The sequence below is a fragment of the Abramis brama genome (genome assembly GCF_963993115.1).
Source record: "Abramis brama genome assembly, chromosome: 10".
Lineage (NCBI taxonomy): Eukaryota > Metazoa > Chordata > Actinopteri > Cypriniformes > Leuciscidae > Abramis > Abramis brama.
In genome coordinates, this window is record NC_139972.1 from 24,124,915 (window position 1) to 24,141,230 (window position 16,316).

General features: G+C 39.9%; 1 protein-coding gene across 2 annotated transcripts in view; it reads left to right on the plus strand.

Annotated features, from left to right (window-relative positions):
* b3glcta (beta 3-glucosyltransferase a) overlaps positions 1-16,316 on the plus strand; it is a 109,353-nt gene that overhangs the window by 60,590 nt on the left and 32,447 nt on the right. For both annotated transcript variants that reach the window (XM_084125757.1, XM_084125758.1), the window contains exons 6-8: positions 12,646-12,722; positions 14,275-14,386; positions 16,069-16,205. In XM_084125757.1, coding sequence (XP_083981883.1) covers positions 12,646-12,722; positions 14,275-14,386; positions 16,069-16,205 — 326 coding nt within the window. The remainder of the gene's footprint in view (positions 1-12,645; positions 12,723-14,274; positions 14,387-16,068; positions 16,206-16,316) is intronic.

Below are 16,316 nucleotides of genomic sequence, written 5' to 3' on the forward strand. Positions count from 1 at the left end.
AGTCACAGATTGCCTTGTCTTGCAGGACACTACGGAACATGAGGTCGACTGGCAGCCTTGGTACCCTTCCGAACATTAGGTAAAAAGGGGCAAAACCTGTTGTTTCATGTGCTGTGCAGTTGTACACAAATGTCATGGTCTGTATCAACTGTGGCCACTTCTGCTTAGGCCTAGGTGGAAGAGACCTCAGCATATTACCTAATGTCCTGTTAAAACGTTCAGTACCGCCATTCCCCATTGGGTGGTACGGAGTGGTTCTCGACTTGTCTACTCCAGCCAGTTCAAGTAGCTCAGCAATCAACTCACTCTCAAAGGTAGCTCCCTGATCAGAATGGATGCGTTGGGGAAATCCATAGACGCAGAAGAAGCTGTCCCAGAGTTTCTTCGCAACTCTTTTTGCTGTCTGGTCTTGACACGGGAATGCATGCGCCAGCTTTGTGAAGTGATCTGTGACCACTAAAACGTCCACAGATTTGTTGTTCCGATCTTCAGCAGACCAGAAGTCGATGCAAACTAGCTCCAGTGGGGCTGTGGTCTTAATACTCTCCAAAGTGGCTCTCGCTGCAGGCTCTGGAGTTTTGCTGAGGACACACCTGGGACACTTTTTCACATAATCCCGCACATCACGCTCCATGTCAAGCCAGAAAAACCTCTGACGGGTCAAAGACAGAGTGCGGGGCTGCCCTTGATGACCAGCCAGGTCGTGTACACCCGAAAGTGCCTCAGACTTCAAGGAGTCAGGTAAAACGAGTTGGAACTTTTTGTGCTTGGTGAGCGGGTCTTTAATAGCTCTGTACAGGATTCCATTAAGCAAACAAAGTTTGTCCCACTGCTTCAGAATTCTCAGCACACACTGGTTATCATTGGCACGTTCACGTCTTGATGGTCTGCGTTTCCTGCCGACATAATAAGACACTCTAGCAATGACAGGGTCTTTGTGCTGGTGATCTTGTATGTCTATCAGTGAAAGAGAATGAAACACTTCCTCGTCTCCACTTATTAATGAGTTCAGATGTTCAGTAAATGATGTTGCTCTACATTCAGTTCCTGTTTCCCATTCACCACAGGAGGACAAAATGGAAGACACGTCATCAGCAGACATTGATGTATCCAGCCCAGCATCAAGTGATCCTGTCCCTAATGTTTGCGGTTGGCAAGTAAGACGGAACACCTCCTGCACATTTCCATCCTCTACACAGTGTACTTGTCGCAACAGTTCAGAATAAGGCTCGGACAAAAGCCGCTCACTCACCGGCCTGACAAATGGATTCCTACTGAGCGCATCCGCCACAACATTGAGTTTTCCAGGAACGTATTTGATCTCAAAAGAATATGGAGCAAGTTTCGAGACCCAGCGCTGCTCACATGCATCCAACTTCGGCTTGGTCATAATGTATGTCAGCGGATTATTATCCGTCCACACAGTAAACTCATGGCCCTTAAGCCAGTGACTGAACTTGTCGCACACCGTCCACTTCAGAGCTAAGAATTCCAGTCTGTGTGCAGGATATTTAGATTGGCTGCGGCTCAAAGCTTTGCTAGCAAACGCTATAGGTCTTGCTTTGTCTTCACCAGGAGGGATCTGAGAGAGCACTGCACCTATGCCATCCAGCGAGGCGTCAGTACAGAGAAGAAAAGGACGCTCAAAATCAGGATGAGCCAGCACCACACTGTCAACAAGGGCCCGTTTTAGCTCTTCAAACGCTACATCACAGTCAGGGGTCCAGTCCTGGGGTGTCAACTCCCGAAAAGTTCCTGCTTTCTTGTGACTACCAGCAGCTTTCACTGAGCGTTTCTGGCCAGCTGTTAAGTTGAATAAGGGTCTGGCAATGCGTGAGCAACTTGGAATGAATGATTGGTAGTACAGGACCATGCCGAGAAACGATCTGATCTTTTTTTGTGAAGGTGTGATTTTGTTTTCCTTCATTAAGTCCTCCTTCTGAAAAGCAGAGATGACTTTAACTTTCTCCTCATCAACTGAAACACCAGTACCATCTATCACATGGCCCAGGAACTTTACGGATTTTCTCAGAAAGTGACACTTTTTAGGTGCTAGCTTCAGGTTGCTGGTTCTCAATCGAGAAAACACGATCTCCAGCCGCTTCAATGCCTCCTCTTCAGAAGGAGCAAAGACCAACAAGTCATCCAGATAACAGAGCAGACTGGAAAAGTTAAGGTCTCCAAAAATGCTGAGCATCATGCGCATGAAGGAAGCTGGGCTATTGCAAAGACCTTGAGGGAGACGATTATACTCATACAAGCCCATTGGTGTTGTGAAGGCAGTGTATCTTCGGTCAGACTCATGGAGTGGTATGTTGTAAAATCCTGAAGTTAAGTCCATGGTGCTGAAAAGGGCATTACCACCCAAGGCTGCGAGACAGTCAGCTTGATGGGGCAGAGGATGGGCGTCCTTGAAGGTTTTAGCATTCAGCCAACGAAAATCAGTGCAGACCCTCAGATTACCGTCTTTTTTCCAGACCATCACCAAGGGTGACGCATATTCACTGACAGACTTGCTGATTATGTTTTTCTCCTCCATCTCTGACAACACTTCTCTCAATTTTTGATAGTGGGCAGGTGGGATGCGGCGATAGGGCAGACGGAATGGGCGCTCATCATAAAGATGGATCCTGTGCACAAAATCCTTTGTTTCTCCACAATCCAGCTTATCCTTCGAGAAAACATCCTGGTATGCCACAAGAAGATCCGTCAATTTCCTCTTCCAGACCTCAGAAACCTCACATCCATCAATGTCAATATCTTTCAGACCACAGTCTCCCAGCAATCGTGCAAGATCAGAGGATGAAGCAGTTTTAACGGGTAATGACTCAGAAATGTGACAATGGGTTCTACTTAAGCCCTGAATGACTGTGAGATCCTCCACAGCTAGACAAGAGGAAACATCGGCCAGTTTAGTGTTGCGGCGAAGCGTCACTGATGTTGGATTAGGGTTAAGGATCTTCATTGGCACCCATCGATCGCCCCACATCGGTGTTATTACTCGTCCGACAAGAATGTTTTTAGGAGCTGAACGTGCAGTGGTCGGCTCAACAATTACAGCACTTCCTGGGGAAACAGGCACATTAGCTGGCAATTTGCCCCAAACAAGATACTCGCATTTGGGAAGCAGAGTGACTGCCTGACAGAGTTTCACAGTTCCAAGTTTATCAGGCTGTTGAGGTCCAGACCATCGGGAAATACAACTCAGAAGCTCAAGGAATTGCTCACACTCAGGATTATTGTTATTGCAAGAAAGAAGCTCCCAGTACTTGTCATGCGATTTCATCTTCTGCACAACACATTTGATCACATTACTTCCAATTATGAACTCATCTCTTTGTCCTGGCACCACAAGAGTAGGAACAACAAACTTGAATCCATAGACTTCAATCTCCAAGTCGTATGTACACTTTGGCTGAATCGTTAGGCCGCCACAGCCGACCAGGACCACATTACTTGCAATCACTTGAGGTGGTGGAAGAAGACCATCAACTTGCAGCTTGGACTCACCCTCTTCACTAAGCGTGCAGGCCATACTACCAGAATCCAGTAACCCCTTTAATGTGTAACGTCCACTAACCGTCACAGGAGCATAAAACAACTCACTTGCCCCATCAACTCTTTGAGACCCCACATATAACACGGTTTTGTCTTCTGGCAATAGTTTGCAGCTGTTAACAAAAACATTTTGCACATCTTCTGTGAGGGAGGTTCTATGAAAACTGCCCATGCTACCCCTCTCGTCGCATGGGCTCTTTAGTTTAACTGAGCAGTATCTGAGGGAGCCGCAGGGCATGCAGCCTTAGGACAGTCATTCTTAAAGTGGCCGGGCCTGAGACAGTGACGACATAGCCTTTGACGTCTACAATGCTCATACGTTGTGTGTTCCTTGGATCTACAAACCCTACATGCAGTGCTTAAGTTGGCTTTGAAATCTGGAGTTTTAATTGGGTGAGCCTGACTGGAAGTTAAAGAGGCAGTGCACAATGACAGGACTCTATCCATCATGCCAACGATGTGCTGAAGGCTGGTATCTGGAGAGAACGGAACAGCATATGGATTAAGATGGCTTACAGGAGTAAGTGACTGGGCTGGCATGGAAACAGGCTGCTGAGGAGAACTGGGCATGGAAACTGGCTGCTGAGGAAAACTGGGCATGGAAACTGGCTGCTGAGGAAAACTGGGCATGGAAACTGGCTGCTGAGGAAAACTGGGCATGGAAACTGGCTGCTGAGGAGAACTGGGCATGGAAACTGGCTGCTGAGGAGAACTGGGCATGGAAACTGGCTGCTGAGGAAAACTGGGCATGGAAACTGGCTGCTGAGGAAAACTGGGCATGGAAACTGGCTGCTGAGGAGAACTGGGCATGGAAGTGGGGCCTGCCATAACAGTGCACTGATTGCTTGCTGACAAAGACATTGTGTGCTGCATCCTTGAAGAGACTCTCTTTAGTCCCCTCTGATGACCATCCAAGCGCTCCTGGACCTCAGCGGCGCTCCACTTCTCAGCTGGCTTAAACTGAAAAGACATAGCAAGACTTGGGTCTGGGCAATGTGAAATAAACATCATGACTGCTTCAGCAGCGGGATCCTCGACACTCTTATTACGTCTACGCAAGCACTCATTAGCAACATCTATGGACTTGTTAAGCCGTATCCAGTAATCCATGGGGCTTTCATCTGCTCTAGGGACAGTGTTATAGAAGTCAGCCATAGGCATGTTAGAGTAAGACAACTCACTGAAGTTTCGTTTGAGTATGTCAAACACTGCATTTGGTAGCTCACTGGCACTCAGTTCAGGTCGGCTTCGCAGGGACACCTTAACTATATCTCTCGCTTTGCCAGCCAATCTGCTTAGGATGAGATCAGAGACATCAATTTGCGTTCTGTATTTTGTTCTGTTCAAATAGCTGTACATCATATCTTCCCACTCGTGCACAGTAAATGAATCACTCTTATCTCCCCTGAAGAATGGCGGAGGTGGTGCATCTTGCTGTACTATCACCTTAAGGCTAGATTTATCCATATCCTCATTGGAGTGCTGAGACTGGCACGGTGGATTAGGCTGTACTGGGCTGGGCTGGTGCGCGAGGTTAAGGCTGGCTGAAATACTCTCTCCTATTTTCTGAGCCAGATCTGAAATGATGCCCCCTAATGACTCAGGAGTAACGACACGTTCGATATCAGGGCGTATGATTGGGGTGGAGCTAGCTGCTGGACCTACAGAAACGCCAATCGCTGAATCAGCTGTGCGCACATGGTCAAGTCCCAAATTAGCTAATGCTCTCCCTCTCCCATAACAACGTGTAAAATCAGAAACCCTCTCATTTCTATATATTTCAGGTCCACTGCCTCTGCCCAAAGGAAAAGTGACATTAGATTGTTTCACAGGACTGAAATCGTCTTTGCCAGTATCCTCAAACATGCTTCAATTTGTAAAGTGAAACAGATAAAACATGTAAAAATTACAGCAAATTATGTTACAAACAGTGTAACTTCAAATGATGAAAAGTTCAAGCATATGCAAGGAAATATATGAAATCAAACGACTCAAAATAAAACACTTCAATATCAAAATCCTGATGAAAATAAAATTTCCCTTCTCAAAATCAATTATATAATTTCCCTTGTTCAAAATGCATCAAGTGTCATTGATTATATACTATACAGATAAAGGATACGATGCTTGCAGGACAATGAAGCGTCCCGCGATGCTTATCACAGTCTCTGTCGTTCAGAATGCACCAACGAAAGTGCTCCGGAGAGAGAGAGAAAAAGTCTATTAGAAAGTCAATAACTCTTTACCGTCACTTTAAGATGCAACAGTCCGGACCGCGATATCACACGCAGTTCACAGGCGCGCGCGCCCTCCTTGTGCGCGAGCACGGCGCCGCCGCGAGCAATGGCGATGGGGAAGATCGGCGAGGAAGAAGAGCGGCGAAGCGTGCGAGCCGTCCCGCAACCACGGCGATCGGCGAAGCGCTGATCTGATGACCCGAAATGATCACGGCACCAAGTGTAACTGGTCTGTTGTCTGCGTTGTGTTTTGGTTGATATGAGGAGGACAAGACAGCATTCGCAGTTTCACCGATCTTTTATTCCTGATGTACAAACAAATGTAATCAGCCTCTTAGTGAGATTCGCCCTCTTTAACTCTCTCAGTGCGTTACCAATGCAAAGAGCGATAAATCACATAACAATAAAATGCATATAACAGAACATACCTGATGTACAAACAAATGTAATCAGCCTCTTAGTGAGATTCGCCCTCTTTAACTCTATAAAACAAATGTGATGTACACTCGTCACATGTGCTCTCATTTCACATTTAGGCTCGGATGCAAAAATATAGCTCAATCGGAGTGAAATGACAAAAATAACCACTCAGATAGGTAAAATAATATTATATACATAAATTAGAGTGAAAATATAGACATAAAAGCAATGATTAAAATAAAGATTAATTTAGATTAACAGGAGCCCAAAATAACCTCACCTCTCAGTGCGTTACCAATGCAAAGAGGAAGAGGAGGGGATAGAACAGGAAGATATACTGACTCATGACGTCATCACAATTAATTAAAGGGAAAGGTACTCATTTCACTTAGGCAGTCATATCAGGTACATGTAAATGAACAATTTTGTGAGAATTCTAATAAACTATACATACATTTAACAGTACACATTCTGTACCTGTTACACATTTATATTATAGGGTTGGTTGATTTATGATTTCACTTTTCTAACTTTAGTTAGTGTGTAATGTAAAACAACATCTGCAAAGTTACGACGCTCAAAGTTCAAAGCAAAGGGAGATATTTGCTTTTTAAAAAATAGCTTTTTAAGGACTACTACAAACGGCTGGTAGGGACTACACGACATTCCTCCAGGGTTAGTGACATCACTAACCCTAAAATTTACATAAACCCCGCCCCCAGAACAAGATTTATAGGTAATCATGACATAATATGCAAATCAGTGACTAGAAGATAACTACACATAAGCTACATAAATTCAACTAACCATTCAGAAATGTTGTCTACATGTTGTCACTTCTTCTAGAGCACATATGTCAAACTCAAGGCCCCCGCGGGCCTATTCTGGCCCGCCACTTTATTTTATAAGGCCCGCGAGAGCATATGATTGTCTTAAAATTAGGGATACACCAAATTTAGGCTGCCAAAAATGTTCAGCCGAAAATTGTATTTTAGGTTTTTGGGGCGCCGCCCCACCCTTCCGTGTTCGGCGATCTGGTTTCACTCTGGCTCAGCATGTTTTGTGACTTTGCGAGCGGCTCCGCTTCTGAAGATGCACAACTTCGAAGCATGTTCCACTGTGTGTCTGCGCTGTGCTCTCCGCTCCGTGTTCGCAGCGCGTTCTGCTCAATGTTCCGCTGCAACCTCAGTGTGTGTGTGTGTGTGTGTGTGTTGCGCGCTCTGCTCAGTCGCTCACGCTCACCGGAAAGGCAAAGTCCGCTAAAAAACATGCCGACATGAAATTTCTCTAGACTCGTTTCTGTTTGCAATAGCACTACTGTGCTGTAACATGGTGTGTATAGCCGTGCTGGGCAACACTGGTAAAATGGTGCTATACTCTCATTCACTGGTCCTCTCCCTGCTATCTGCTCACATGCTCTGATAATAATAGCTTTGTAGGAGTCGGACTATACTTTATTTTGACAATTGGTCAAAAACTAAATCTGTTAAATCTGATTCTGCTGCATAGAACTGAATGAAGAATAATATATTGGTATTTAATATTTTAATTATTTTAATATATGCACCAGTATCAACCTTTTCACCGTTTGACTTGCATCATTAAGCCAGTAGGTGGCGACAAGTGACTGTCTTTATGAGTGAACAATTTAACTTTAATTGAACTGATTAGTGCCAAATACATTGATTAACTCGTGAAAACCAAGTTGCTGAAACCAATCTTTAATGCTAATATAAATTGCTCATTTGCCTCTGGACACATAAAGATTGCACTGCTGTTTGATTGAAATGTAACATCTATGCAAAATAATCCTTGAAAGATTTCTCATTTAAGGCCATTCCTGTTTGGAATATGTGATTGTGTATTGTCAACAATAAGCAGAAACATTCTGCATTTCCATTTTGTAGTGTGGATCATTCATTGCGACATTTAAACTGATTCTAATGTTTAAGAATCTGTTATCTGCTTGACAAATAATTTATGCAACTGCCCACACTGACATGCTTTTAAAGCTATTGTTATCCAATTTTTTTGGCATTCAAACACCTTAAAATCCACAAATGTAGGGCAGATAAATCCAAATTTACCCTCCCATGATGTTTCGGGCTCAGCCCCTGATGTTTTTAAAACCTAGAAACGCCCCTGCAAATGCATATATAGTATTTGTAACTTAAATAAGTAATAATCAAATAAAGAGACAATTTTTTAACAATATGTTAAAGTCCAACTGAAATCAAAATTGACCCTATTTACTTTGTTAGCGCATATTACTAGTCTTGTGGTGAAAAATTAATCCGTGCAAGTTAATACACAGAAAAAAATTGTTTGCCGTCGTAATCTTTAATCAAAGTCTGAAAAGTTACTTCCGGTCTGGAATGGCGTTCCTTCTCTGATGATGTAGGTTTGACGGCTTGGGTTGGGAAACGCTTAACCACTCCCCTCAAACCGTTAGTCTGCTATGAGCGAGAGATGGAGAGGAGGAGCGCTAGAGTAAAACCCTGCCCTCTGTTCAATATTCCGTTTCACTGGGAAATACGTCACAGCACTGGAGAAAAGTTGTTTGCAACTTCCGGTTCACGCGGACTTTAAGGAGTAGTAACATTTTACAGTCTTACAGTTACAACCGGCCCTTTGAGGGCAGCCATAATGCTGAAGTGGCCCTCAGTGAAAATGAGTTTGACACCCCTGTTCTAGAGTCTCTCCATCATTGTCTGACTCTGGTTTGAACATAAAAGGCAAAATGTTTTGAAATTTTCAGTGCATGTGTGTGAGGTAAAAGGACACAAGCTGTTGAAGCTCCGCCCTCTGTGCCGGATGCAGCAGCTCATTTGCATTTAAAGGGACAGACACAAAAACGGTGTGTTTTTGCTCACCATCAAAAAGTGACAATTTTAACATGCTATATACAAATATCTGTGGATTTTTTGAGCCAAAACTTCACATACACACTCTGGGGACATCAAAGACTTATTTTACATTTTGTGAATAGGGCATTATACCACCCCTTTATGGAAAATAAAATAATATTTTTAAAAATCTATATATTTCCTATGTGATTTTTTTTTTTGTCAATACAATGAAAGTCACTGGGTTTCCATGTTTTTTTGGACCACTTTCATTATGTAAAGAATGATTTTTAAAAATATCTTCTTTAGTTTTCTGCAGAAGAAATTCATACAGGTTTGGAAGGAAATGAGGGTGAGTAAATTATGATATTATTTTATATTTATATTTTTTTGTGTGTGTGGACGATCCCTTTAATAACTCTTACATAACACAGCATCTCGGTGCCATTATTTATAAAATGTACCTGTACTTTTAATACTTGAGTAGCCTACTTTTAATATCAGTTACTTTAATGCTTTTACTTAAGTCTTTTTTTATGAGCAACTTTAACTTTTACTCGAGTCAGTTTCAAAAACTGTACTTTTATTGAGTATGACAATTGGATACTTTATACAACACTGGACTTGGACTGTTTCCTTCTGTTGATGTCATTTGCATTGCTTTGTAGATAATTACAGCCTTAGTTCAACCTGAAATTGTGTATCATTTTAAGAAATGTAAGATTAAAGTTTGAAAATGATCGTTGTAATATCTAAAGAGATTATATTTGTGTGTGTGTGTGCACGCTAATCAACTAACTAATCAACATTTGGTTGATGAATATTAGAACCTCACTGTGTAAGAAAGATGGGGGGAACAGAATTTGACAGCAAATAATTACTTAGCTGTATTTCAATCACTGGTATTTTCCAGGAAATGTTGATGTAAGTTAGTAATTTAGTTTTGGAGTGTGTAGACATGGAGTTTAATTAAAAAAATATTAAAAAGTAGCATTTTTAACAAGTCTTTGTGTATTCTCAACATATAATGCTTCCTGATTCATATCAAGTAGTAGTGGAAAGAGTTCTATAATTGCAAATGACTTGGAAAAGACAAATGGGTTATTCATTACAGACAGTGGGGAAGCTGTAATTAGTTTCATCCATTACCTTAAATTTGCCCTAATTAATTACACTGATACACACACAAGCACTCTTTAGCAGAGCATTACAATATAATATGTTTGTCCCAGTCTCTATGGTAATCAGGCTGAATGTGCAGAGAACATTAGATAAATTAACCTGACCTCACAACTGAAATGCTTCCTCATAATAAATTGTATTAGTTTGACCTGACATGCAACTTTTAAAATATTGTTTATGCTACCTGCCGACTTGTATATTTTATGACATTTAAGTACCCAAATCTTAAAAAAAAAAAAAAAAGCTTAATGGGTATATTGATCATTCTCTTCTGTAGTGATTTTTTGTGAGTCTCTTCTGTAGTGATCTTCTGTAGTGAGTCAAAAACATGATGCTAGCAATCGTATTTAATGTATGTAATGTAAGTGTTTTTTTGAAACTATCAGTCAAGTTGTTAGACCAAGCTTAGATGGCCAGTCTTACCAAATTGTTTCATTTAACGTCCATGTTCTCTCAAGGCAATATTCCATCCAAAGCCTGACATTAAAGTAGGTTTAGATTAAAAGACATTTTCCACAAAAAAAAATGGCACCCTAAGAATAGCGCAAAGGTTTATTATTGAACCGTTAAATCAAAAGGGACCTTTTTTTGGTGATAGAAAGAATCCATTTCTTTACCAATGAGTTAAAATTCAAATTGAAAGGACAAACTAAGGTAATTGAACTCGCTAAATGCAAGCTTTAGTCTCTTTTTTGCTTATATGTCTATGACATATAGGACAGACAGATCAGACACTTCTAAGAATCAAGTGCTAATTTCTCACCTTTCTGGTCTCTGGCTGCCACGTGATTGAGCCAGGGCAATCATCTGTGGTTACATAAGGTAGCAAGGTCACGCCGACCCCCATTTTCAACATCTTTAGTCACAGCATGATCACAAACCCTTTTTTCTGGTCACATCCTAATGAGCTGTATCAAGACACAATGGGTGTCTCAGAGTTCTCAGTCATTCATGTCTCTCTTTGGAGATAAGAATAACGTTTTTGTGAGCACATTTGTGAATGTACTAAGGGATACTGAACATGAGCACTCTCTCATCTGATTCATTGTCACTCCTATAAAAATCACAAATGTGAATTGACTTAGGATAAAAATGTTACCCCTGAAGGGATGTTGAAAACCTTTTTATTGCATATAGAACACTTGTGTAGCTCAAGGTTATGATTCTCTACAGGCTGATGATATAATTGTCCAATTTCAGCATTTTCTGCAATTGATTCCTATTATTAGGGACAGAAAGTGTGTGACTGCAATCTGATTAAAAAGAATATAAGGCTCTGTCTTCATTTATGCAGTCTTATAAGTGTACTAAAATTCAACAGTTTAGTTGAAATATGAGTGAGGCAAGTACATGTGGCTAATGTGAAGTGAGCGAGCAATTTTAAGTCGCACATCTTTTTTGTTTTGTTTTTGGTATATTAACTGGTGTGGGAGTTTATGAGTCGTGAAACGATAGAAGTAGAATAAAGTATTGGGTAATATGCTTTAAATTATTATCAATATCAGATGAATCTCAAGATTTAAGATTCATATTAATATTAATAAGCACCTAAACAGAGTTAAGCATCTTCAGTAGGAACTACCGGTATATTTAGCAGCCATATCAGAATATACTACAATATACTACAAATTTAGTCTCTTAAGGGCTATTTAAACTTATGAACTATGAAGTCTATCATCTAATCCTCCATAATCATTCTAATTTAATGAGAATAGTCATGTCCAACGCTATGCTGTTCAAAAGTTTGGGGTGAGTCTTTTTTTTTTTTTAAGTAGTTTTTATTCAGCAAGCATGCATTAAATTATTAAAAGTGATAAAAAATTATTAAAAGTGACAGTAAATTAATAATAAATAATAACAATAATGTTAAATAATTTATATTTCAAATAAATGATTATATTCATCAGAGAATCCTGAAAAAAGTTTTCATGGTTTCCACAAAAAATATTAAGCAGCACAACTCATTTCAACATTGATAATAATAAGAAATATTTATTGAGCAGCAAATCAGCATATTAGAATGATTTCTGAAGGATTATGTGACCCTGAAGACTGGAGTAATGATGCTGAAAATTCATTGGAATAAATGACATTCTAAAAGTATATAACCGTTATTTAAATAATATTTCACAATACTACTGTTTTATGGCTTTTTTGATCAAATAAATGCAGCCCTGGTGAGGATAAAACACTTTTTTCAAAAACATTACAAGGTGTGTCTTAAACTGATCGCTCTTCTGTTCTCTCTTTGAAGTCCATCCATGATTTTGCTGGCTGTTGTCCTGAAAGTAAACTACTCTCTCAAATCAGATAAACTCACTTGATAGCTGGCAGTTCTCATGGTTTCTTCCCATTTTCTCTTCGTCTGACAGTAGCTGTAATAGAGTGTTTGTCTCTTTCAGAGTCCCCCTGTCATCCTGCTCCTGCACACACTGTCAGACAATGAGGGAGACTGGAGCATTCTCCCACTGCTGCCATAGTAAGTGCTGTAAATACTGACATTACAGACATTCAGCATGGTGAAATCTCAGTGTTAAAGGTTGAAGTGAGGTTTACTTGGGTTATTCCTTAGAGTTAATTCAATGATAGTACTGATTGAATATCAATACAGCTGTGATTTTGCTATAAGCAGTAATTATTGATGTTATATTTTAAATAATAGTAATAATTATTAGTAGTATTAGTATAAATATTTCATAAGTAAGGGTTAATGCCCGACGAGGTGTCCATTGTCAGGTATTAATGGACGACGCCGAAGTCCATTAATACCTGACGATGGACACCTCGAAGGGCATTAACCCGCTTATACCATGGTCACTTGCCAAATAACACATTTTTAAAACATTAGTTTATATTTTAATTAGTTTTACAATCGAAATCTAAAGTTTTTACAAACAATAACTTGGTTTCCCTGGTTACGCCTGACGGTTTATTTAGCAACCGGAGATATTTATAGTCCGCTCAGCTCGTAGAACCCTTCAGTTTACTGCCTGTTGCTATGGTTACTCACAGCTGATGTAGCCAGCGCATTTATTTATTAATTTCGAACAGTAAACAGTCAGTTTCACCAGAACTCCTTTACTAGGTGTCTTCTATCACTTTTTAATGGACACCCTGCAGCCAATCAGAATCGAGTATTCACCCAGACCATGGTATAAGGAGTTACATTTTACACTCACTTTTGCCAGTTACTTTATGTATTTTTACTCTGCAAAATAAAATGGTTTCAAAAGCCACAGCAGAATCAACTCTTGTGCGTCTCCTGGCAACACACACTAGTTGTCCCTGAACGAATCAATACTTTAAATGATTCAATTGAGTAAAAGATTCACTGACTCACTTGCAAGGACAGTCACTGGCTGCATATTTGAGTAGGCAAAAGTAATTAACTCAAGTAATGACTTTGAGAGTGCTAAAAAAGTATCTTCTATATAGTTTGAATGTGTGTAGTATGAATGTAATCTGGACATACTAGATCCGTCATTTTGTTGTTATCATGTGACCTACCAGCATCAGTTGTGTTGCTTCAATGACGTGGCCTCATGGGATAGTAAAGTGTTCATTGTATGCACACTTCAGAATCTCGACGGAAGTAGGTAGTCATCTGGGGACTTTACCCTACTCTTTTATGAGTACTGTGAATTTGGGCAAACTTATTTTGTCACATACTGTTTTTCACCTGCTGTATAGTATGGAAATATGTGATTTCAGATGCAGCCTCTTATTTCATTCCTGACTGAATCAGAACAAATTGTTTGAGTGAATGATTCAGTGACTCACTGATAAAACAGACACGTTTCCATACTGAATGAATCTGGGTTTTTGAACAAATCTGTTGAACGATTCAGTGACTCATTCATAAGACTCTTGTCGCCACTTACCGTTGTAACAATGTTACTTGCAGAAACAATTAAAAAATCTCCACCACTAATGCACAGACTGATTATGAATGTTTGTATTCTGTTTTCTGTTTGTAATAACTGGTTTGTTTCTATAAAACTTGTGATAATGCAGAATGTTTTTCCCTTCAGCTTGTCGTCACAGTTTGGAAAGAACTCTTCTTGGATCATGTTTCTGGAGGAGGACACCAGAGTGAAACTCCAAAAACTTAATGAAGTCCTCAAAAAATTTGACCGCAGAAAAGTAAGAACTTTTCATAATGTGCTGAATGTGATTTACACAGAATTCACGTTTAGCACTGATGTACTCACAGTCCCTATGAGTGAAAATAGGCTGACATAGTGTTTTCTTATGTATATTCCATCTTGCTGTTCAATGAATACTTATACCTGTAGATATTCATGCTCATCATTAATTTAAAGGATTAGTTCACCCCAAAATGTAATTTCTGTCATTAACTACTTACCCTCATGTTGTTTCAAATCCGTAAGACCTTCATTCATCTTCGGAACAAAAATGATATTTTTGATGAAATCAAAAGAGCTTGCGAGAATACTTTTTGTGCGAAAAAATAAATAAATCCAAAAATAACAACCTTTTATTTTCTTTGGTGTCAGTCTCTGATGCTGTTTAAATATATGACCAATACATGACCAATATATTTTGAATTGGCACCACCTACTTCTATTATGAATGAAACCTTAATGTTTTTTCGACTTTTTAGACAACATTAAAGGTGGGGTATGTGATTCTCTTTTTTGTCCATTTTTTCAAAATCACTTGAAATCCTATTCCTAACCCACTTACAGCCACTGAGTTAGAAGCACTGAAATGAAAATTAAGCAATTTAATCATTTGTGGAACGGGCAGGACTCGAAAAACTCCAGCCAATCATTTCTAAGACCCCCTAGAATCATTGGACAGTAAGTTCGTCAATCAAACAGTCGTACCCCCTCCCCCCATCCCCCTCCCATCCATTGCATGTCCATGTTCTTCGAATGGGTGGAGTCAGGGCCAGCGTTGGAGGAAAGAAGGTAGGACCATTTGAGTTGTGTATTTTCAAAATCTGCCGGCCGTTTTGCAAATCCCATACCCTACCTTTAATTATTTTGAATGCCTTACTCAAGAGTAAAAGCACTTAATGCTGAAAGCTGATTTACATTGATCTTGTCATGGAAAAGTGAAAAGATTTATTGTGTATGCACTGAAAGACTTTACTAGATGCTATTTTATCAATGTTAAAACCCCCTAACAGAAATCACATTAAATCAGAAAATATGTCATAGCCCAGAAGTGATATTCATGTAATTTGCGGTTATTATTCTGAAAAAATACATAAAGCATATAATATAAATACACACTACCAAGCAAAAACTCAACTACTTCAACCTATTTTTTTTCATATATGAGAGTAATGAAGGGAAAGAATTCAATGAGTGAATCTTTTTCACCTGACATATGCCACCTGCCATTTTCCACATTATATGTTATACTGTATCTAAAAGTTTTTTACAATTTTTATATTAATGAAGTTTGACAGTGAAAGCCAGTTACAGCTGCCATACTAAACAAGTGACTTGTCTCAGGTTTCCACTTCATTCAAATCTGTTCACCTGACCCTTTACAAAATAACACCATGCATAATGTAAACTTGTACAGTGCATTCAACGTGACAATACGAGTAAGAACTTTTCTTGGAATAAATGTGTTACATTTGTTTGCTTTTGTCTTTATTATTATTATTATTATTAACCTATGGCAATATGTACAGAGCCGGATTGACTGTAAAAACAGAATGTTTGAGACTTGTTAAAACAAGTTTGAGACTGTAATGCCAATGTCATATGAACGGGTGGCAGCTGTTAGGTGTGATTTAGCCTGAGATGACCATCACGGTGTCATTACTCTCTACGTTTTGCCCTCAGGAGTGGTTTCTTGGCAAGGCACTGCATGATGAAGAGTCCACCATCATCCACCATTATGCCTTTTCTGAGAACCCAGTGGCTTTCGAGTACCCAGACTTCTCTGCAGGATGGGCGCTTAGTATCCCTCTTGTTAACAGGTTTGAATGCTGCCCTCAGCTGAACTGACTAACTGTCACAAAGCAGATCAAGGGATCAAGTCTTCCAGTATGATGTTTTTATAGATTAGGTTTAAGTTCAATTCTAAAAAC